The sequence below is a fragment of the Dermacentor silvarum genome, chromosome 8 (assembly GCF_013339745.2).
Source record: "Dermacentor silvarum isolate Dsil-2018 chromosome 8, BIME_Dsil_1.4, whole genome shotgun sequence".
In the NCBI taxonomy this organism is placed as follows: domain Eukaryota; kingdom Metazoa; phylum Arthropoda; class Arachnida; order Ixodida; family Ixodidae; genus Dermacentor; species Dermacentor silvarum.
The window spans coordinates 98,430,062-98,453,657 of NC_051161.1; the positions used below are offsets into that span (position 1 = coordinate 98,430,062).

The window sequence follows — 23,596 nt, forward strand, 5'->3', positions numbered from 1 at the left end:
GCTGGCTCCGATGCCACTCATCATGCCAGCGTTCATATACTGCCCTCGCGCTCGTGCCTATGTTCGCGCTTTCGTCATCGTCTTCTTCCACAGCTGGCTCCGATGCCACTCATCATGCCAGCGTTCCCATACTGCCCCTCGCGCTCGTGCCACTGTTCGCGCTTTCGTCATCGTCTTCTTCCACAGCTGGCTCCGATGCCACTCATCATGCCAGCGTTCCCATACTGCCCCTCGCGCTCGTGCCACTGTTCGCGCTTTCGTCATCGTCTTCTTCCACAGCTGGCTCCGATGCCACTCATCATGCCAGCGTTCCCATACTGCCCCTCGCGCTCGTGCCACTGTTCGCGCTTTCGTCATCGTCTTCTTCCACAGCTGGCTCCGATGCCACTCATCATGCCAGCGTTCCCATACTGCCCCTCGCGCTCGTGCCACTGTTCGCGCTTTCGTCATCGTCTTCTTCCACAGCTGGCTCCGATGCCACTCATCATGCCAGCGTTCCCATACTGCCCCTCGCGCTCGTGCCACTGTTCGCGCTTTCGTCATCGTCTTCTTCCACAGCTGGCTCCGATGCCACTCATCATGCCAGCGTTCCCATACTGCCCCTCGCGCTCGTGCCACTGCTCGCGCCTTCGTCATCGTCTTCTTCCACAGCTGGCTCCGATGCCGCTCATCATGCCAGCGTTCCCATACTGCCCCTCGCGCTCGTGCCACTGCTCGCGCCTTCGTCATCGTCTTCTTCCACAGCTGGCTCCGATGCCGCTCATCATGCCAGCGTTCCCATACTGCCCCTCGCGCTCGTGCCACTGTTCGCGCTTTCGTCATCGTCTTCTTCCACAGCTGGCTCCGATGCCGCTCATCATGCCAGAGTTCCCATACTGCCCCTCGCGCTCGTGCCACTGTTCGCGCTTTCGTCATCGTCTTCTTCCGCAGCTGGCTCCGATGCCGCTCATCATGCCAGTGTTCCCATACTGCCCTTCGCGCTCGTGCCACTGCTCGCGCGTTAGTCATCGTCTCCTTCCACAGCTGGCTCCGATGTCGCTGATCATTCCAGTGTTTCCATACTTCCCTTCGCGCTCGTGCCACTGCTCGCGCGTTAGTCATCGTCTTCTTCCACAGCTGGCTCCGATGCCACTCATCATGCCAGCGTTCCCATACTGCCCCTCGCGCTCGTGCCACTGTTCGCGCTTTCGTCATCGTCTTCTTCCACAGCTGGCTCCGATGCCGCTCATCATGCCAGCGTTCCCATACTGCCCCTCCCTCTGTAAAGGCGCTGACGCGTCACTGGCCCACTGCCAGTCTGTGCGCTGATTTCGGTTTCAAATTCTTTTCCTTGATATATGTATACAGCTGCGCTCAAACTTCGCATTACGGAGTATCGCAATAGTCGGATATTTTTTAGCCGTGGTCATAACTTGTGCACATATTGGATAAGGATTCACTTGCGATCCAGCTTATCTCGGGGTGTCCTGTTCAAATCGGGACGTATGATCCCACTAACAGAGCTCGGTGAGCTGATTGTGCTGTTCGTTTAGGCGAGCCCTTCCCATTTCTTTAAACGTGTGGTTGTGTAGCTAAAGCTACGGAGAAAGTGGCGGAGAAAAGGATACGATATATTGTGTACTGGCTCATAAAAAATTATCGTGTCTGATTTCTCTGACAAAGTACGACATCGAGTTATGTTTGGACGGGTCGAAGTTTGTTTTGCAGCTTTTTCCCATCTAGCTCGAGTGCCTTTACGCACTTCGCATATAAAGATCCACTTGTTAAACCGATTGTCATTAAAATTGTTAATTTACGCACCGTCAGTTTGAAACAAGACGAACAAGAAAGAAAGAACAAGGAAAAAAGGACAACATAGACATCCTTTGTAGGATGTCTATGTTTTCGGAATTCACCAACTCACCGCTGACGTTTATACTAAGCGCATTGCTTGGGAAGCGACCTATGGAACCAAGAAATATAGAGTGCTGTCAGAACTATGCAGTGAAACAGAAAACATGCAGTACATCGTGAAAAATGAGCACACAGTACGGAAGTAAAGGCAGAATCCTGTTTGCCATGCGCTTACTAGGCACGCAGCAAAACTAAAGGCATTGGCGTGGCGCTGAGCTATATTTTCGTTTTACTCTTATGTCCCGCGGTGGCTGGGATATCGACCACACGCATTCATTCGTTATTCTCAAATCGCTTTCTTGCTTCGCCAAAGCCCAGCTCGTTTGGAGGAGCGCAAATGCATAACCATGGTGACACAGCGGCAAAGCGAACAGGAGACGTCACGTTTCCAATTAACCTATATGGTTCACGACTGTGTACCATCCCCCGCAGCGTTTTTCATCCCTCTACTCTCTCCTCCCCTCTCCTCTCATTCCAACGGTTGATTTACTTTCTGTGTGAACAGAGTTCTAGTTGGAGCGACGAAAATGGTGTCAGTTGATGTGCGATCCGCACGTCAACGGCGATTTTTTTCCGGCGCATGCGAGTTTTATTGCGACAGCAATTATACGCACTCTCGAGGCACATTGAAGCTTTCGACGATGTAGCAGCCGTACTGTCCCCCTATCGAGGGCGCATGCGACGCCGGTGCGCGGTGGGTTAGAGGTGGTATTGTAGGAAACCCTGTGGTTAAACTTTCTCCAGCTACGCGGAGTGTGTGTGGTAGCAAAACCGACCATGCAAAGGGAAGGCACCAATGATCCGCTCAATCGCTTCGGTAGGTGAAGTGAGGACGGCGTTCTGTGTTACACTGTGGGCACGAGTGTTATGCACACTCGCACTTCTGCGGAGCTGCTGTGTCTGTGCACTGGTCTCAGGGGAACGGGCACCTATAATGGTGTGGGTAGCGAATGAATTACTTAAGATAAACTAAAATATATCCTTTGCCTGCGGCACCAAAGAACCGCTGGCTACCAAATTTAGAGAAAATGAATTGGAATCGCGTCAAAAGAACTAATGTTGATGGAAAGAAGTAAAGATAAATGATCAAGAAAAGGTATGCTACCACCTATTGAAACCGCAGACGAGGGAGCGGGCCAGCGGGTGAGACGAGAATGTAGGATGTAATTTACATTTCGAGAGTGACTGATGAGTTTCCTTCTCATTTTAACGTGACAGTGTTAAGGGACCCGTGTCGCTGAAAATGCGGCGTCGGCGTCCGCGGCCATGAAAATCGTCCCGAATCACCCCGACCACGCAGGGCCTCCGTGAACTAATTGAATTTCTCCAAGTAAAATGCGTAAGAAAAATCGTAAAGTACAACTTAACCACAATCTACAGGTATGATAGCGTCGGATTGCAATTTGAATATGCGAGAAAACATAATTCTGTTACGCGGAAACTCAAACAGAAACCCTTTTTCCAGCATTTCTACCATTTATACAGCGGCGTGCCCCGGTCGTGGTTCTTTGCAAAAACACCATCCAGATGGCGCTCGCCTCCTCGGCAGCGTAACGGCAGCGGCGCGCTGAGGCGAAGGTGCAGAAAAAGGAAAGCTGTAGTTGCCGGGAAGCCTGACATACAGTCAGGGATCTTTGAATGCTATCGCGTTCCACTCTTAAAGGAGAAGCTTAAGCCTCCTCTCATTTTTTAAAAACAATTTTTAGGTCATGTCTGGTCTTTTATTGATTTACAATATTATTCAGGGTCTTCAAAGATGATAGATGATTCATTTGCTCTTACGATGTATTTATTCTCTGGGTCTTCATTGTTGCTAGTTGATTCTTGTAAACGTCAAGCGTTACCTCAATTTCACTGGGCGCTCACTAACGCCGACAGTTTCCAATCGGTCGGTATCATCTCATGCGCCTTGGAGGTGCGAAGCCTGTAAGGTCACTCGTGGCGCTCCGCATTCCTCAAGCATTGTGAGATTCCCAGTAGCTACCCGGGCGTTGTCCGTTTTGCCTACCAGCAATTGACTAGCAGCAGTTGCCTTGCGTACTGCCCCTCGCCAACAACTTACAACCACGTACCATGCAAATGCAACGCCAACCCGGACAAGGGCGCTTCTAGCGGCGGTGCCAGCATTTGTTGAGATTAGCAGCAACAGCGGTGGCAGCAGTCAGTTATACAGAGTCCGGATGCGCAGTTCGACTTTTTATTTTGCGAACGATTTACACTTCAACTGAAAAATGAGGCAACCGAAGTTCTCGACGTTAAATGCAATGAGTCTGCGTCCAAACATCGAAACCTGCTGTACTGTGACATGCAACAGTGGTTACAGCAATGGTGCAGGTACGAGCCAAGATATACGGGAAGTAACGGCCTGAACTCTGGACCCATCTGGTCCGCTGAAAACAGTCAGCTACATGCTCCGTATTTTCGTTTAACTTATGCAGTATGTTTATTTTGCACTCGGTTGCACTTGTGTTGTTCGGGAGACCAGGAGTAATGGCCACGAAGTTTATGAAAGTAAATTGGAATGCTAGCTACTGCTGAGTGGCTCTCGGACGTTAAAACCGTGATTTAGGCATGTAAATATTCTTCCGCTACACTTCCAGTGCTTACATTCACAGGCGTTAACTTTTCCACAACATTTTGGAAGCAGTAAATGCACACATGCGGTGTTGTGCTGACAGCGATACGGCGGCGTCTTGCAGGCTGCCATCCCGTTGTATTTTTTAAAAATTGTTCATGCTTTGACAACAGTTCACATTCCAAAACATGGGCCCTTGATCATCTTCCAAGTTGTTACTTGCGTACATGACGAACTACTGCGTTTTGAAAAACAATTAAGAGCCAATGTTTGGGGTGGCTCAGGCGGCGCGTGTCAAAATGACGAATGCGCTTTAGTATGCTTGACCTCATATCAAACACGTAATAAGGTGAAGCATATTGCATTGGACAAAGGCGAATCTGGCACATGATGTTCCCGCCAACGACGGTTGTCGAAACATCGTCTCGATCAAAAAATCCACCCACCCATACAAACTGCATGCTTCACTTCAGACGGGAACCTTCGCGTCGTCGTTTATGCTGCTACTTGGGCAATAAAAATTATTACTGTGTTTTGTCTTTTTCCAATTCAAAAAGCTGCACGTTCTCATTGTCGATAGGATGAGATACTGTGAGTTAGTTTGAAAGGCCATTCGTATCTGAAATCAGTAGATGGAGTGATGGGCGTTCGGCAACCTCCAAACCAAATGAACCTGACCTCACGGTCAAGATTAGTTTTCTTAAAAATTAAGCGTGGCTATATATAGCCGCCAAGGCGTTCTCGCTTTAATAATTTTGTTTTCTGCTCATGAATCTTCCAAAGCGTGATAAGCGTTCCAAGACGGAAAGACCATCAGGCAAGTCGCTGATTTCTGCGCGAATTCGACATATTATCGCGAGCGTGGAGAACAACAGCCACAATGTGTTTACACTTTCCTGCAACAACGGTGCAGCAGTCGCTTGAATTTTCCGGTTCCCTCCTCTGTTACTTTCTGTTTTGCGGGGAAAAACACAACTTCCCAATTTTCCGCTGTCTACGAACTGGTCAAAGAAGTAACCTTTCTATACTCGCCGACTATTACTCCCCTCTGAGAGCGATGATATTAGATGAGCTAGAGCTCACGGGTGTTTGGTGGAAGGCTCGAGTTTGGCAAAGTTCGCAATTTCAACGAGCTCTTGCGACGCCCTCAGATGAATAAGCTAATGGCATCAAGACAAAAAATTGAACCAACAGCACATCTCCAGTTTCATCGGCTTTTCTAGATTCACTCTTGATTTATCATCACTTGGACGTTACCTCATGGGCGGCCGAAAAAAGAGTTTGTGTTCAAAGTGTCGGTGCCTTCTTTCGTTTGTTTACGGTTCCACCCAGCGCATTACAGGTGCCAGTGACTTATGGTAAAAAATTATCCTTTAAAGTGTTCGAAAGAAAGGAAATGATTGGCGTAAGAATGCCCCTCGTCTGCTTAGTTGCACATTCATCGGTGGAGAGACAGATAATGTCCGAAATAAGAGACACGCGCGTGACGTGCACCAGTAAGACTTGGGAAGTGACTTGTGCGGAGTGTGTGGCTAGATAGCGCGACAGTCATGGTATTTCGATATTGCATTGATAACAACAAGCGTCTCTCACGCGTAACGAAGTGGCGTGCGCAGGGTGCGGTCGTATTGAAATACGTGTCTCTATCTCGACATTGTATTGGAATAGTTTTACACTGGACACTTCTAGCCGCATTTCCGGCGTCGGCGTCGCTGTCATGTTCCGTATAAAGTCAAGTAAGGTAACATCTTGGCCGCGCGCCGTATGCCGTGGGGTCCAGTGAAAGCGTGCGAAGGTGAGCCGAGGATGGTGGCTTGATCTCGCGCACGCAACGGAGGAATGCGGGGAGGAAGCGCGCCGTCTTCCATCGCGCGCAACGGGGGGCGGTCTACTCCAGCGGCTGCTGCGTGTGGTCCGGCTGAGTGCGGCCGCGCGGGCGCTATCAAAGTGATCTGCCGTCAGTACAGGGTCTAGGTGCGCTGAGGACTGATACTTTCGTGTGCGTTATGTTCTCGCCGCTTAGCTCGCGTTGAAGCGCGAAGCAGCACGAAGTCAATTCGCTCGCTGCTGCCTCCGCTCTTCCTCACGCCAGCGTTTTGACAGTGAGTGTCCGCGGTCATCGAGTGAGATGTGTCCATGCTCTCCTGTGCGCGCGTGACACCAAGCTTGTTAATTTAGTTCCTAAGCGAATGTATAAACGTGTACACGGTCGATAATACTATTCTTGTTACTTCGTATAGCTGTCTGATAATTTGCTATTGCAATCGATGGTTCGCCTTTCGGGCGAAACCGCGACGTTTTTATTGTCAGCTGCTCCCGCGTCCTTCCGCGCTATCTTTGTTCACTAACTGCCGGTCGAGAAAACTCAGGCGAGCGAGAAACTACGTGCGTCCTGCATGGTACGCTATTTGAAGTGTTGTACCGACGTAAGGGGCGAGGGGCAGGAGGCGGTTTGGAACGCCACACAGCGCATATTGAGTAACTGCACAGCGCATTGACTCACGGTCTTATTAGATTAAAGGTAATACTAGTAAACAAAGCGGAGATACGAAAAGATGGGTTTTTTATTGCGCGAGTGCGCAAAATTTGTGGCGCACTCTTTGACATCAAGAGAAACGTTTAGCATAATAATTATATGCAAATGAATGCCAATAAGAGCCGTCAGAATGTATTCAATTATATTTCAATAATTATTCAATTGGTTTTATTCAAGTAGCCGATTGAGCAGCTGCCACTGTTTCTTCGAAGTTCAATTGATTAAAATCCCAATAAACACTTATTAAGTATTTAGTATTAGTTAGGTATTTAGTGGGATTCCTTATGTAGAATACTAAGCACAAAAAGGCAGGTTCTGGTTGTGAACGTGGGAGTTTGAGAAGTATTCATGCCTACGAGAAAACGTCTCGCCTTTATATTTCGAGCTTAACGAAAGCGTCGAATATTCTGAAATACCTCATAAATTTATAATCAGTACGAATTTTCAAATCGACTACTCACGTGAACACGTTTCTATCAAATAACAATAAAGTTTGTGGCATGTATAGTTCTGGTTTTCTATTTCAAAGAGCTATTACCTTTGACTTATGCTGCTCCTAATATAAGAACCGTAACACACATCGATTCGCATGTCTAGCTTATGAACTCTACCACAATTGAGGTGGCGTAAGAATTGTGTCCGAAGGCGAGCGTGCATAGATACGCGTTGTTTCTTCTGGTTAGCATCACTGTACCTTACGCCTCACACATCGCTTCCAGCAGAATGATATTTATGCCGTGAACTGAGCGGCCCTATTGAAGCATATTATGTTTCAGGTGAAGGCACATCAGCTCACACACATGTTATTTGCTTTTTGGGGGGACTGCAACCGCACTTGTTTCACAAGATGTCGCAGTACACCATTTTAGAGCTCAGCTCATAGGCGACCGTTCCTGCGTTGTGCCTCGGAGTCGAACCTCCGCGTAACCGAGCGAACGAACGCAGCGAAGTATGACAGAGCGAACGCGGAGTGTAGCGGCGAATGAAAGAGGGCGATAGTGAAGATACCGTGAGGAGGAAAGCGGAGGAGGAGGGTATGGCGAAAGCGTGCGAATCGTAGTGCCGCGCAAGACGGCTTTTGCGGCGACGACCGCTACTATAGATGGCCTCGGAGAAACGCGCCGTCGTCTGTTCACCGATGGCATGCAGTGAGCGCGTCATGAGCGGAGGTCTGTCTGCGTCGGCCGCTCCACGCGTCACCCACGCGCTGCCTCTCGTGATCTGCCGATTATCGAGGCAGTCGCGCCACCCTTCGTTCCATTTGCAATATGCCGCATGAGACAGATTGTCAGCGCCAGCCATTATATCACGAAATGAAAACACGTATAGAGCTGCGCTTAAATTTCGCATTAGCGAGTATTGTAATCATCCGTGAATATTTTTTTCTAACATAAACGGGTGCCGCAACAGATTGTGGAGCTTCACAGATTCCGCTTTGCCTTTTATAAAAGTGCAGCACAACGCTATGTAGGTTGTATTCGATATAGAATCAAAAAACGTTTTCATTCTTCAATGTAACCCCTTTTATTTTCTTGCTTGAAAACAATAAAGCTAAGCTTGCTGCAGCGCTTTCTTACGCGTGGGCGTATTTGCCAGACTGAACATTCGTGATGCAGGTGTATGAAGCTCAGCGATAAAAGTTGGAACAGCGCCAAGAAGGAGCTAAGCGGCGCATGCGGCTGTCACGGCGGATGATGGATGGCCTCGATAAGAATATATGCGAGCAGCGCTGCGGATGACGGCATCAGCACAGCTGGCACGCCGCGAACTGGCCCATGTAGCGGGGCGCGGAGCGGTGGCTTCAGCGTCCGACATAACGCAGCGCTCGGAGAGGCACGTAATCATTTCGGTATCGGCGCTTGGAATGAACAGTCGGTGCTTCATCGCTGCGAAGTAGTAAAGACGGAGCGGGTCCTTCTCGTGACGTTGCAGCTGAGCGGTGAGCTAAAAGGACGGTAACTAGATAAACAAGTGTTTGACGTAATAGTTCAGCGGGAGCCCGCTAGGTGGAGAGAAGTAAATTAAAGGGAAAATCAGGCATCCACCCAAGGGTGGATGTCTCATTTTCTTTTTTAATAAACAAGGGCGGCAGAAATGAAAGTACGCTCACGCGAAATAGGGGTTCACTTCGTGGAACGAGGGTCGTTTTTATTTTGTTGATACACTTCGCGCAACATAAGGCCTGAATTTTAGCGAGAACACTAAATCGTGAAGTGCCAAACTTGGACACAGTGATCCAAATAGTTCAATGCACCAACCGGAGAGCCGTAACATTATACTCGCTGTCCGACGACTTTCAGTAATATCCAAACTTATCCTTCGTGCACCATCGCTAGCCTCTTAGGCGCTCATCGTGGGCTTGACGTGAGCGCGCATCTTGCCTCCATGCTGCCAGCTTAAGTTTGCCCTGCAGGAGGGCGCACACCAGCCTCCCTCCTTCCAGACCCACGCTTCCCTCCTCCTCAACGCCCGTCTCCCCAATATCCTCCTTTCCTCGCATCTTGGCGGCGGGACCGAGCGCCAAAGCCTGCTCCCCAAAACGCGCTCACACTTGTTGACACAACGCGTCGGCAAAGAACGGCTGCGTCGTCATCACCGTCGTCGAGGCTTTCGCACGACCGGGGTCACGTACGGCGGCTTTGAGGCACTAAGTGCCGTTGCCATGGTTTCCTGGCCTCGGCTGAGGCGAGAAGCCTCGCACACGGCCGTCGCCTCGTCGCCGGAGCTCTCGAGAATGCCCCCGCTTGAGTCCAAGTCAAACAAAGGCGCCCGGCTGCAGAAAGCTCGCTTTTTCACTCCGTGTAGTCGCCTTGGATCGAGCACGCGCGCTGCCGCCTCTCACTCCACGGTTTTCGTTTATCCCTTTCTGTTCTCCCTCTTTTCCTTACGCTCCCTGCCATGTTTTCGTAGTACGCCGCCTTTAGCGCTTTTCCGTCTGAGCCATTTCTCTTTTTCGTTATTTCTTGTTGCGCCTAGGAGGATCGAACCATCAGCTTCTCGCTCCTTCCCTTCGCACGTCAACAAGAAGTGAACCTGGCAACCTAAGTCTACACCCAATAGCAAAAGTATGCGGACCACGAGCTCGCCCAACAAACTGAACTTTTTTTTTTCAATTGAGATGAACAAATTTAAATCGGCAAGAGCGTTGGGAAGTTCTCAATGCCAAGATTGGACCGCAGTCTTCAATTACAAGTTCATAGGCGAAGAAGGAAAAGCGGCGGAAGATATCTCGCTTGACTGTCGACGGTAATGCGTTGCACTGAATGATTGTAGCGACACAACATATTGCTACGAAAAAAAAAAGGAGTTACGTATGAGGCGCGTAATAGAGCGAGATTTCTCTTTCGCCTTTCCCGAAGAACACTCAGCGCCGTCTAGCGCCGTTGCCGCGAAGCCGGTGGGTGACTTCCCAAATGCATGGCTGCGCTGGTGCGTGGGAACGCGGAAAAAGCGCGTCATGCGACAACCGGGCTCGACTCTCGTGCTTCTTTCCGGACATGCTACGTCATCTAGAGGCACTGCCGAGAAGTCTGCGCGTGGCCTTCGAGACAAGAAGCGCGGCGCGCCGGTGCCTACGAACGCTGACAATTGCTCCGTCGCTTGCTGCACGCTCAGTGTCACATACTCGGTGACACAAGTTGGCGGGAGGTTCATTGAGGAGGGTCAGCGTGCCCAGTGCATTCGTGGCGGAGCTCGCTAAAACGCTGGTGTGAAAGACGTTCATTGAACGACGTACATGCCCAGTGCATTTGTGGCGTAGCCTCCTAATGCGTGGGGTTGCTGTCCTTGAGGAACGCTTTGTTTATTTATAATTTAGTTATTCAGTTCCCTCACAGGCTCCTGAAGGAGTATTGCGTGAGGGCGAGAGGGGAGGTTACAAGCGATTCAATTAGCAAAAAAGGAGTGGAAAGAAAGCATACAATGTTAGTGGGTAAAGATGAAAGAACAAGTCTCTCACAAATATAAATAACGCAATACAGGAAACAACATGAGTGTACGAAATAGCTCAAAGAAGTGCAAGGAAATTATGCAAATGATAGAGGGTAAAGATGAAAGAACATGTCTCTAACAAACCTAAATAACGCAATAAATGAAGCAAAAATGACTGTATACCACTTCGATAGAGATAATTAAGTTATGTGCGCAGTACGGTTAGCTGTGATGAATTATGGACGTAATATGTTTAAAGGGATACGGACACAAAATCAGAAAATTTTACGAAAATGCGGAAAATGAATCCTCAGTGTGTGATTACACCGAAAAGAAGTAGTCACTTAGCTCATTTTTGAGCCGATGGCTTTATTTTTCGCATTTTTGTGAGCGCGTGCCTCGCCGCCCGACCCGCTGGAGTTGGAAGGCGTGACGTCACGACACCCTCGTCGGATAGCCAGCCGGCCGGCCTGCGGTCATTCGAAGCGCGCCGACGCCACCATTGCGAGCACAGATTCGAGTTCTGGTGCCTCTACCAGCGATGAGTACACGTCAGAAGACGAGGACCATTCCAACTTGGCAAGAAATATTAACGCTTATGGTTACGAGCTTTCCGCGTGAAGCGACGAAGAAGAGCAGGCGGCCGTGGAAGTGCCGGTCAGGTTTTCGCGAACCGTAGCGCGAAGATTTCGCTCTGCACCAGACACTTGTGCAAGAATTATTTGTCATTTCCTCTTTAAACTTGCTTTTTCAAAAGAGCACGCAGGCGAGGCAGCTGCGGGGTACTTCAGCACTGCGTGGATGACTGAATAGTAGTTTATGCCGTCGGTGTGAGCAACTGCTGTGAGGTATCAGTACCCCCGAGACTCTCACGTACACTTCGCCAGCCGCCCGACAGATGGCAGCACCTGTCCTGTCGTTCTCCCCAGTTTTCCCCGCTTTTAGCCTGTGGAGAAGCAGAGCTGTGTGTGTCTGCCCCGCTGCCATGTAGGACGAATCTCGCGCGTTAGCCTTGTATTGTTTTACTATGCTTTGCTTTGTCAACATTTTTAAAGACATTACTGCCTTCGTGCCCAGCCTCAGGCTTCTCGCCCCAGCCTCGCCCTCACACTGCACAAGAAGGCTGCAAGTGAACGAAAACAGTACCGACATCTTTCCGCCTCCTCTTTTTAAACGCGCCGTTGATCATTTCTGCCTTGCATTGTCGTGAGAAGACCGAAGGCACAGCGTCAGGCTTTAGGCGTTGCCTTTTGAGCGGCATGCCGAGGCTTTTCAGCACAGCCGGGCGGGTCTCATAATCATCGTCGACGAAGTGGTCCGTGCAAATGAAGTAATTTTTTAGAAGTCTCCAGGCTGGGCGTGATGGCTGACAGCTTACCGGGAACGCTTGTTAGTGATATTGTGCGGTAATTGTTAACAGCGCTCTTATCACAGGACTTAGAAAGGGTAGAAGTTTAGCGACCTTCCCGTCATACAGAACTTCCCCTGTTGAGAGGGACTGTTGAAACAAGCGAGAAAGGACTGCGCTAGAGGGTACTACTGTATATTTTAAGAGATTTTAGTTTATGCCATCCATGCGGGAAGAAGTTGACATCTAGAGGTAGTTAATGAACTCAGCAACATCAGTGGTCGTCATATTGATAGGGGCCATGGTGTGCCAAGACGGGCGGAACGGAATCAGACCCTCGTAACGTGGTTTTGATTCCAGTCCTCATCAGATAAATCTAAGGCATCTTTTTCGCCATTGTAGAGCGACACATTCACAGTGGAACATACATAGTTACCCAAGTTGGCGTCAAATACGTTCATTGAATAGCGGCGCACACCCACTGGCATATACCCAGAGACCCAAGATGGCAGTAGATGGCAGTAAGGAGGTTTACTGAAGACCTGCACAGACCGAGTTGCACATGCCAGTATTCCATGTCGGCGTCAGAGTTTCTTCGTAAAGCAGTGTCTGCACAGTCCCGCATATAGAGCCCATATGTCGGCGTGAAAGAGATTCGTTGAGGAGCGGTATAGGTATGTACACATTGCCACGTATTCAGGGATTCAAGTTGGTCCGGTGGCTGGTTTGTAACTCTGCTACCTAAGCATAGCAGCCCGATGCGCTAGCTATTCGTCCACGGACTAGCCATAGACCCAGGTAGGCGGGAAAACAGTTAAATATATATACAGACAGACAGACAGACAGACAGACAGACAGACAGACAGACAGACAGACAGACAGACAGACAGACAGACAGACAGATAGATAGATAGATAGATAGATAGATAGATAGATAGATAGATAGATAGATAGATAGATAGATAGATAGATAGATAGATAGATAGTCCCCGGAATGTCCTTGAAATACCCTAAGAATCCAGAAGCATTAGAGTGTTCTAGCTGAGCGATTGCTGTCCGCTCCACTCAGACCGGCATATGCTAGCAAATGCCACACAACCGCTTAGCGGGAACGCTAGTGCGCTTGCGCACAACGCTCATACCGTCAGCGGAATGAACATCGCATCCCTCTCTCCGCTACAAAGCCGATTGAGCGGAGCGTGAGCGCGTGTCTACTTGGCCTCTTCGTTTTGCAGCCGAGTTGATAGCACGTTGCTCGCGTCTCAGCAAGACGCGCTTATCAAGTGCGAAATCTACGCAGTTCCCTGCAGTGTCTCAGAGCGCGAAATCTGAGCGGAGCGGAGCGTAAGCGGCACTCTGCTAAAACTGTCTATTAATAGGCTTTATCGTGGAATTTCTGTTGCGTATACTTTTTTGCTCGGGTGAGTACTTGGCAGCGCGCGCGTTAAGATTACGGTATTCTGGCTTTGTGTGGCTCTATATTGCCCCAACTGCAGAGTTATAAGGTTTTTTCATCGCTGATAATTCAACATAAATAAGCTCATTTCAAGAAATCAAAATGGAAAGGACATAAAAGTACAATATCTGGGCTACAGTGTTTAATCTGACTTTGCCAAACGGTGGAACCGCTCTATGTAACCTGGTGTTCGGATAGTTGGTGATCATCATAATGGGACGTGCAGAGCGCGGGCGGAGCGCCATGAAGACAGACACTTAAGATGCGCGGCATTGTCGTCTATCGTCCCCATGGTGTTACTTCCGCACTCAGTAACGTGTTCTTTTTAGAATAGAATTGCAATGCGCTTGTGTTGACGTTATCATCTTGGACACAAACAGAGAAGGTAATGTACTGGAAAGCTGTGCACAGCGGATGTTAGCAAGTACAGTAACAAAATTGTTAAGACATTCTAAATAGCACAAGATATTACCTGCATAAAGAATAAGCTTTACAGCTCAAGGACTGGTTTCTGTACCTCCTATTTAGTTTTTCAGCACACTGGATCTCAAAGATTATTGTATTTGCTTATTTGCTATCCGTGCACAGCAATTATATTATTATATAGAAAGACAACAACTGCTCTCTTTTGAATTGAACCACTTGACTTCTCTTATTAAAGTTTTAGCTTTGTATTCCTGGCTGATCTTTCGTTCGATTTCATAATTATTGAAAAAATTTTTTGCGCGTTAGTGTAGTAATAATCATTCATGTACCCACAAACATGGTGCATTGCCTCGGAATTTTACTTGCTATTATTCTGCGCAACTGCTACTCGCGATGCGAGGATTTGAATCTGCGAAGCTCCCTAAATAAGCCTTATTTTTTACACCTATATGTACTTGGCTTGATTATAGTGATACCTCTCTAAAATCTCGTGACAGTCGCGTATGCTTTTCTTTTGTAATTGCTAGTTGAAGGCCGAATAAGTGTTGAGACTGCTCTGGCAACTCGAGACACTGCATTCATGCCATGTGCGTTTCACTGACATTATAGCGAAAGGCCGAAAGCTCTGTATCTGCAAGTAACGCTGCTTTTCAGCCTCAGTGGTGAAGCTTGCTGCCGACGCTATCTGCCTGACATTTCCTTCTTACTGTTAAGATTTACTAGAGTAGCTCCACCAAATAAATGAAAGTTATGCATGCCACATACAAAAAAAAATCTAAGTCGACTTCGTCAACGTCCTGTTACATCGTATTGATGCCGAAAATCATGCTAAGCAAATGCTGCTTAAAAACCGCTTTGTTCAAACGAAAACCCACCGCAATCCAGTCATAATTCTTTGAAATGTTTAAGCATTTCCTTGTCACTCCCTCTCGCCGATCCACGCCAGGCAGCCTGGCTGCGCGAGGCGCTCACAAAGAGAGCCGATGCGGGTTTGCATGCGACGGGGCTTTCGTGATGTCGACTGCGTGCTGCCGCGTAGCCGACGCCACTCAGAGTTCTCGACAGCCTATATCGTGGGATTTACACAGCTAAGGCATTTCCATTTCGGCGAGCCGCGTTGTCATGGTTCCCGTGTGCCTTTTGGAATGGCTCAAGTCAGCGCGGTGCTTTGAAGCCGTCACCCGCTGGCGGCGGAGCGGAGATCTCGCGCTAAGTCCAGGTCAAACACAGCTCGCGTTCGCCGCTCGTCACTCCCCGAGCGTCTGAACTGTTGAGCTAGCTAAGGGCGCCGTGCTCTGACATTGGGTCTGCGCGCTTAACTGCCGGTTGAAAGAGCGAGACTACGCGTTGTTTGAAGTACGCTACCGCCGGAACGTGCTTTAGTGAAGGATTTATTGCAAATCCTCTTTGAATGTTGAAGCAAAGTTCCCGGCAGCACTTCGCCTGTGCCACATTTGAGGGCGAGATGCTGGACTATGCTAGCGCTGAGAATATTTTCGCTTACTAAATATAAAAGAAGGATATAACTTACAATTTGAGACCTTTGATTTCACTACGCACGGCTTACGCATGGCATCGGCAGTTGAACGTGATGGATATGTTATTTGAGGCAGCATAGTCAATTTCGAATTAAAATGCCTGCCAAAGTTTCTCCGTGCGGTGTCGTTCTCGCTTAAGATTTTTTGTTTGTTTCCTTTTCTTTTTGCTTGCTTGCTTGTTTTGTTGTTTGTAGTGTGCACAATGTGAAGTTTAGCCCGAAGTTGAACTTGGAGTTGTCTCACAGTATCAGTCCACAATGATATTTAACGTAAATTTGTTACCCCACTGAAACCTTAATTCCGCAGTACAACAGCCCGTGAGACAAGTCCAAGCTTGATTTATGGCTAGCTTCTCTTTTGGTAATAACTCATAAGCGAACAAACAAGGAAAGTGAAAGGTCAGCGACACCTCACGCCGTTACCATGGGTTTTCTCAATACAGATAGGCCCTCTACTTCGCTTCCATTTATGTCATATGCGAACGTTTCATCCCTGATCAGACCATAAGTAGGGGAGATGCGTCTGGACAGGCAGTAGGTTAAACACGAGGCGTTATGGTGTTCTATTGCTGAACACGTGGTCGTGGGTTGATTTCTCGACTAAGGCGAGTGCACTGCGATAGGGGGCAGAATGCGAGAAAACCTTCGAGTGTCGTGGTTTGGAAGGAGAAGTCATCTGAAGCTATAGCCTAACGTGCTTGTTATTCATGCTGTATCGCTGCGTGTCTCTATGAAATACCTCGCCGTGTCAAGGATCAAGGGCTTTCCGAATGTAACAAGTTTTGTTATATATAGGCTGCACTCACTTGCCGTGCAAGAGGTATCGCTGGGAATGCAAAGGCTGTGAATTGTTACATTACGCCCCTCTGTCATGGAAGGAACATGACGATATCAAGTGAAAAAACTTAGCAGTTTAGACAGATGAAGTATATTTTCAAAACTTTGTCTTCGTTAACTTTCTCGTAAGAGGTTTATTTTCACACGCGGAAGTGAAGGCTAAGGTTCCCGCTCTTGCATTTCGTGCCGAAAGTCTGATTTCATGCCAGCGCTAGTCCTCGTCGCTTCCTTTTGTGTTCTGTGTCTGACTTCGCGCTGGCCATATCAATAAGAAACCCCAGCACCGGTAGACGTCAGTATACGTCATGGATGTGAAACTATTTTCTCTCATTTGGGACATTGTGGGTCAGTAAAAGTTCCTGCAGCTCGCTAATTTTAGTATTTGGCTCACTTAGAATGGAATGCAGTGCATGTTTAGAGTCCAGAGCAAACGCGGTCAAAAATCTATGACGTCACGGCCAGCTGCAAATGGGAAGGGGGAGGGGGGGGTACTTGAAGGCCGAGTCGCCACCCATCCTTGAGTTCTGCGTGTTTTCTGGCTTACTAGGCCTCTTTCCGTGGTGACAGTGACTTTTCCAGTTTTGTAGAAAGGCATTTTATTAATACAGCTTAACTCTTTAGCCTCCCTTTAATTGAGAACAAATGAGTTAGACTGCATGGATATAACCACGTTCACACACATCGAAACAATGCTGTAAGCCAGTCGAAGGCTTATAGATGATATCTGGAATGCGAAAAATGCAGACAAAAAGTGAAACTTTAGCCACTTATTTCCGTTCTACAGAAATTCTGGTAGGCTTGCAACCACTAAGATTTGAATATGTTCCTAAGAAGGAGACACTGGTTTATAGAATGGCATTCACAACGTGGGTACACTAAATCTTGATTAGTCAAGATATAAATGAAAAATTACAATACATATAGACTGGCTTGCACTCGCTGACAGATACATGACGCGAAATAATAAACGTAGACGTCAGCGTTCTCCTGGGTAATTTCACCCGTAACGGTCAGGTTTACCAACTTTCAGGCCGTGTTTAGCAGAATGGTGTTTACATATTTGAGCAGCATCATTTGGCAGCTCCTGTACTTTCGGGAGACGGCATTCGTCGAATTTAGTGTATCTATTTAAACAAACCTTCAGTTTGTGAAACTCGGCGTTGAATGTTGCAATTTGTTGTTTGTCAGACGAAGTATAAAAAGAGGCCTACACTAAAGGCGTACCAAGTCTGAGCCGGCCTCGGTCGCATTCATAGATGCCTAATTTAAACGCAATTATTAGGGAACATAAACGTTCAGTTGAGCATACAGTATAAAGTAAATTAATGCAACGAATCATAAACGACGATAAAAAACACGTACGAATAGCAAAAAATCCCAATCTATACACGTGGTAACGTTCAGCTTCGGCTAATTAAGCAAATAGTATAACAGTAAATTGTATTCATCATCCTGTCACCGTACCTACGGGAGAATTAAAAAAAAAAACTCTGGAAGGCTTTACGGGCTCGCATTTGATGGCACATTGCAGGAAGTGTGCATGCCAATCTTTGTACTATGCAAACTGAGCATTGTGTCGTCGCAGAGAGGTCATGTTCCGGGAAATATTAATAGCTATATTTGCTACAGAACAATGGTGACGATAGCGTTAGCGAAGCTTCATTAGCTAATGGAACAGCTCTTCTGGAACAGACATCATGTCACCATAAAATAATACTTTTGGAACATTCGAACATTAGGTCATCATGCTTTTAATCATGATTACACGATGTTAAGTAGCGTGGAGCATCGTTAAATAATTGGTTTGTGCATATACAACCTGTGTTTCCTAAATCAACGAGGAGTTGGTAGTCAGCGTTCATATTACTTGTTTTTCGTGTGTTTCCCCTGCGGGATATTTTGGTTTGTGCTGATACACGGAAATCAATCTTGATACCCGACCTGCTCCAATACACGTATTCTAAAGCTGTGCAAAGTGTAGTGTTGATCGCGTTGGTTCTGCGCTATTTCGAACACCGTGGCCACCACGCGTTGGTCGATATACTTCGAAGACTAAAATGTAACTGCAGTTGAATATAAAAAAGTAATACGCATTGAATGGAGGGTTCGCAATGCTCTGAGGCCGCCGTCGGCTCAACGCGTGCGCGCCACCCTTCTCTTCAGCAGTGCAACACGAGCGTGGGCCCAGGAAACCCAAGGTCAAGGAGGCTGGCGGAGATCCTGCGGGACACGGACTGAAGGTCCCGCACCAGGCGGCCGGCGGTGGCGGCCTGTTGCTGTCGGGGCTGTCCTTCCCGTCGGGAAAGCCGCCGCCTCCACCGGCGCCTCCGCAGCCTCCCATGTCGGGCCACTTCGACCCTTCGGCAGCCGCCATGGCCGCTGCACTGTCCTCTTCGCCCGGCGGCGATGGTGGGCCCCCTTCGTCTCCGATGTTCCCCAAGGACGGCTTGATCGGCTCCGCGGGTCTCTTGCAGATGCTGCTCAACGCGGAACGCTCCCAGGAGCTCATCTGGAACAGCGTGAGGTGAGCGTATGTTGTAGCCTCGCCCAAAGTGCCAGCGATAGCTGCTTTGGCTTGCACATTGTTGATATATATTGAACGTGTGTTTATTTACCATGGCCCATGGCTACGGCATGGTCCTCAGTGAAAAGCACTGGTTCAGATATAGAGCACTGTCTTGTGAACTGTGTTGGCGATCCTGCTTGCGCTGTGCTCCTCTTCATTACAATAGCCCATGAAAAATAAGCATAAGCTATCCTGGCGATCTAAGAGATGGGCAGAGGAGGGTTGCACTAGAATTTGAGGTGGTCTACGTGAAGGATATCGCGTCCGCGGCGGCGGAGATCGGCAGGCGGCGTAAGGGTCTCATTGGCGTAGTTAACAGCAGATGTGCCCTCGACCACGCTCTAGGGCCCGTCATACTTAGGAAGCAGTTTGGAAGAGAGACCTGGAGCGTGGGGTGGTACGTGCAATCATACGGGTGTTCAGGGAAGGAAAATAGTGGCGGGAGGATTGTCATCCCGGATTTGTTTCTGGTCCCGCTGGTCGGTCGCAGCGAAATGCCTGACCAGTTGACAACATTCGTCGGCATATCGGGCAGAGCGGCTGTGGGTGGGCAGATTGGCAGAGCGGCGGAGTGGGCAGAGCGGCTGTGTCGGCGTACCGTATCAGGTGTCAGGCGACGATAACCCACCGGTTACCTGCAGTAGTGAATGACAGGGCTCCATGCAAATCAATGCCGTACACGGTTGAACGGACTGGTAGGGCGTGGAAGCCACTGTAAAAAAACAGTCGTAGGATGAGGGGTTTCTTTTATCGCTGCTACTCAGGGCAGGCGCAAGAAAACTGGCATAAGAAGGTGTACATCCCACGCCAGTAACATCAATGCCGCAGGCGTTCGTAAGACTGAAGATGCCGGCATGAACACATCGTGGGCCTGAGTGAAAGGCCAAGTGCACAGATTTCAGAGCGCAACGTTCGTGGTATGACTAGAAGCCACTGCCCACCATTTGGAGAATAATTGCTCCGGTACAGGAGGCCGTCACGAATCACGAAGTGCGAAGCTTGACGACGCAACGTCCGGGATTTCGCAAGTGTCGGTGCCTCGGAGAGAACGTCAAGGAGTGAAGCGATCTATGGATCGTTGGGCTGCGCTGAGGAAATGGTGTCGATGTCTAGAGAGGACAGCGTTCGTTCAATGCTGGACAAGGACGCATCCTCGGCAGGAAGAGGTAACCGGCAGATTGCATCAGCATCCGCATGCGTGCGGCCGGAACGGTATACAACCCGGATGTCATATAGTCCTGAATCCGAAGAGCTCAACGTGCAAGGCGGCCTGATGGGTCCTTCAATGTAGACAACAACAAACACAGCGCGTGTTGACAACGTCGATGGTGCGGCCATATAAATGAGGCCGGAACTTTCCGAGCGCCCAAACTAAAGCTAACCATTATTTCTTGGTAACACTGTAGTTAGATTCAGCTTTCGTGAGCGTTCGACTAGCATATGCGATGGCATATTCGGCGAAGCCAGGTTTCCGTTGTGCAAGAACTGCACCGTGTCTTTTATGCGCCTTCGCAATTTTGTCAAAACTGCACTGAGGCCGGCTTCGCTGCCATCCGTGTGCACTTCGGTTGCAGCCTTCGCGGGGAGGGGGGGGGTAATGTCGTATTAGGGGGGGAGCAGTTAGGAGACTGGCGGAAAGTGGAGAACGGGTGGTCCCACTCAGAATACCACGGCGATCTGGCGCGGCTAAGGAGCTGTTTCAGAGGCGACATGCTAAATGGAATTGAATTCTGGGGCATTACATGCCAAAGCCACGATTTGATTATGTGGCACGCCATAATGGAGGACTCAGGATTAATTTTGACCACCTGGGATAACGTGCCCTCAATGCACGGGACACGGGCGTTTTTGCATTTTGCCCCCATCTAAATGCGGCTGCCGCGGCCGGGATTCGATCCCGTGACCTAGTGCTCAGCAGCAGAACACCATAGCCGCTAAGCTACCACGGTGGGTTAGTGACATGATATAGGCGAAATTACGAACAAACCGGTGAAATTAGGAACAAAGCCCTATATGAAGCTCTGTAAATCCCTTATTGTCCTCGGCTTAGGAAAGTCGGTGGCAGCACGGATTTCAGCTGAGTCCTTGGGCACAACGTGGCTGAGAATCGGCAGCTACCGCGCAACGAAGCGGTATTTCTTAAGATTTAGTATGAGCCCAGGATCCTTTAGGCATATCAGGACATGTTTGAGTGGCTCAAGGTGTGTTTCAAAATCTGGAACAAAGACGATAATGTCGCTCAAGTAGCAAAAACATATGTACCACTTAAAGCCGCGCAGCTCCAAGTCCATCATGCGTTCGAAGGTGGCTGGCGCATTGCAAGCTCCAAGAGGCATGATATTAATTTCATATAACACGTCAGGTGATACGAAGGTACTCTTGCGACGATCGACGTCTGCTACGGGTACCTTCCAATAGCCGAAGCGCAAATCTAACGATGAAAATTACCCAGTGTCATGTAAGGAATCAAGGACATCGTCAATCCGCGGCAAGAGATATACGCCTTTTTGGGTGACCTTATTAAGGCGCCGGTAATCCACGCAGAAGCGGTTGGAACCATCGTCATATGGTGCAACCAACAATATATAGTGCAACTGACGCTGGTCCGAAATAGTTCATACGGGCGAACGGGCGGGAGGGCGGGTGGGCCGGTGTGTCGAGTGAGATCCTGTAAAACACTTTGCAATGTGGTCGGACGCGGTTTAAATCACGGATCCTAGTAGGGCCTCAAAGAGGTGCCACACAATACTAACGTATTTTTCTCGAAGTTACAGCTATAATTGCCACCAAATATCATTTTTCATCTCTCTATCGTATCTTTCTGTTCTTGCATCTAGCGGCAGTCAACTTATTTGACTTCGGTGCTGGTTTATTTCTGTCCCTTGCGATAAACTCCATGCTCTCCATGAAAAATGCACTAGGTTCGTGGGGTACTAAGATGGACGGTTGACAGTCAGGTATACTCCAGACGCTCCAAGAGGGCGCTGTGCTCTCCCATTAGAAGGTTTCCAGTGACTCCGGCATGTGTTATCCTCCTCCTCTTGTTCAGAGCCTGTTGAGGAGTGCGCTACTGCCCGTGTTGACAAGAAGTACCGTGAAGATTAGTCCCGTTAAAGTGCCAGCGAGGTTTCTTGAAAACGCCTTGAAATTTCATCTTCTGATAAAGATTACCTGTTTCACGGTAAGAGGTAAATTTTTCAGTTTAGTATGTTCGCGACATGTTGGGGAGCTCTGTTGGGCAAAAAGCGTTGTTTTCTTTCTCTTGACCACGAGCTTAGAACGCTAAATTCAAAACGTTGGCAGGATGGGAGGCGGCGGCGGTGGTGGAGGCACCGCCGCGAACAACGCTTTCGGCGGCCCACCTTCCGGGCTGTCGGCCAAGCTCGGCGGCGAAGGCGGTCTGTCTGCCTTCTCACTGCTCTCGTCCACCACGCACCCGTTCGGGTCCCTGGAGGAGGCCGCTCTCCGGCAGCGACTGCAGGGCTCCGGAGTGACGCAGCCATGCCCCTGGGGCAGCACTGGGGGAGGAGGGTCGGTGCAAGAGGTCACGGCCAGGTTGCTCTTCATGGTCATCCGCTGGGTGAAATGTCTGCCAACGTTCCAGACGCTGTCCAAAAGCGACCAGGTGCGCTTTTCATTTGTACTTATTGATTGATGGCCACATGTGACATACTTTGACCAGTGCTACAGGAAGCGACCCTGTCTTCCATTTACTTCTACTTATAAAAGTACAGTGCAGTTAAGGGCCATGTAGCAACAATAGTTTCCTGCTTATGCCCGAGTAATTATTCAGTCCATGTTTTATTTTCATGATAACCGATGCAAGCTGAAAGGGTATACCGAAAAAAAATGCTGGATATACTTCGGCTTGACAAAGCTTCGGTCTTCCAAACAACATAGTGGTAGTACACTATTCTATGTCAATATGCAACAGTAATATCTGAGTATCCAACTGAGTTCGGAATGCGATTGGACTGGGTAGGCTGGGTGACGTCGCTGAGATGCATTTTAGGAATGCCTACAAAATTATAAACGAACTTTTCTCGAGTATTCGCAATTTCACACGATTCCGCATGCAATTTTGTTTTTGGAACACATTGTGTGCAAATTGCTTGTTCCAATGCAACGCCACAAAAGTACGACATTAGTCTGTACTCGCGCACTTTTGAATTCCAGTGCACTGAAATTGATTGAGAGTGTTGATCTTAACAAGACGTGCTGAGACATACTTGACGACAAATTATTTATTCTGCCATCTTGCAGTATACGCGTATTGAATAATCGCATCAAAGGCGCTTTCTGTTGCTTACTGGCAACGAAGTAGTTAAACTAATGCACACTTTGCGCTTGCTCTTTTCAATGTATTATCATTTCATTATTCTTGGTTAAGCGCCCTGATATAGAGACTGAGCAAAAAGCCAGACATTTGCCCATTCCTTAGGACGAGGCAAGGAAAATAAAGTGGTCTAAGCAGTGGGTGCAATAGTGCTAC

At 48.6% G+C, this 23,596-nt stretch overlaps 1 protein-coding gene across 1 annotated transcript in view; it reads left to right on the forward strand.

Moving 5' to 3' along the window:
- LOC119462309 (protein dissatisfaction) overlaps nucleotides 1-23,596 on the forward strand; it is a 43,221-nt gene that overhangs the window by 14,620 nt on the left and 5,005 nt on the right. Inside the window, exons 4-5 of the mRNA XM_049673273.1 lie at nucleotides 18,702-19,062; nucleotides 22,408-22,729. Of these exons, the coding sequence (XP_049529230.1) occupies nucleotides 18,702-19,062; nucleotides 22,408-22,729 (683 nt within the window). The remainder of the gene's footprint in view (nucleotides 1-18,701; nucleotides 19,063-22,407; nucleotides 22,730-23,596) is intronic.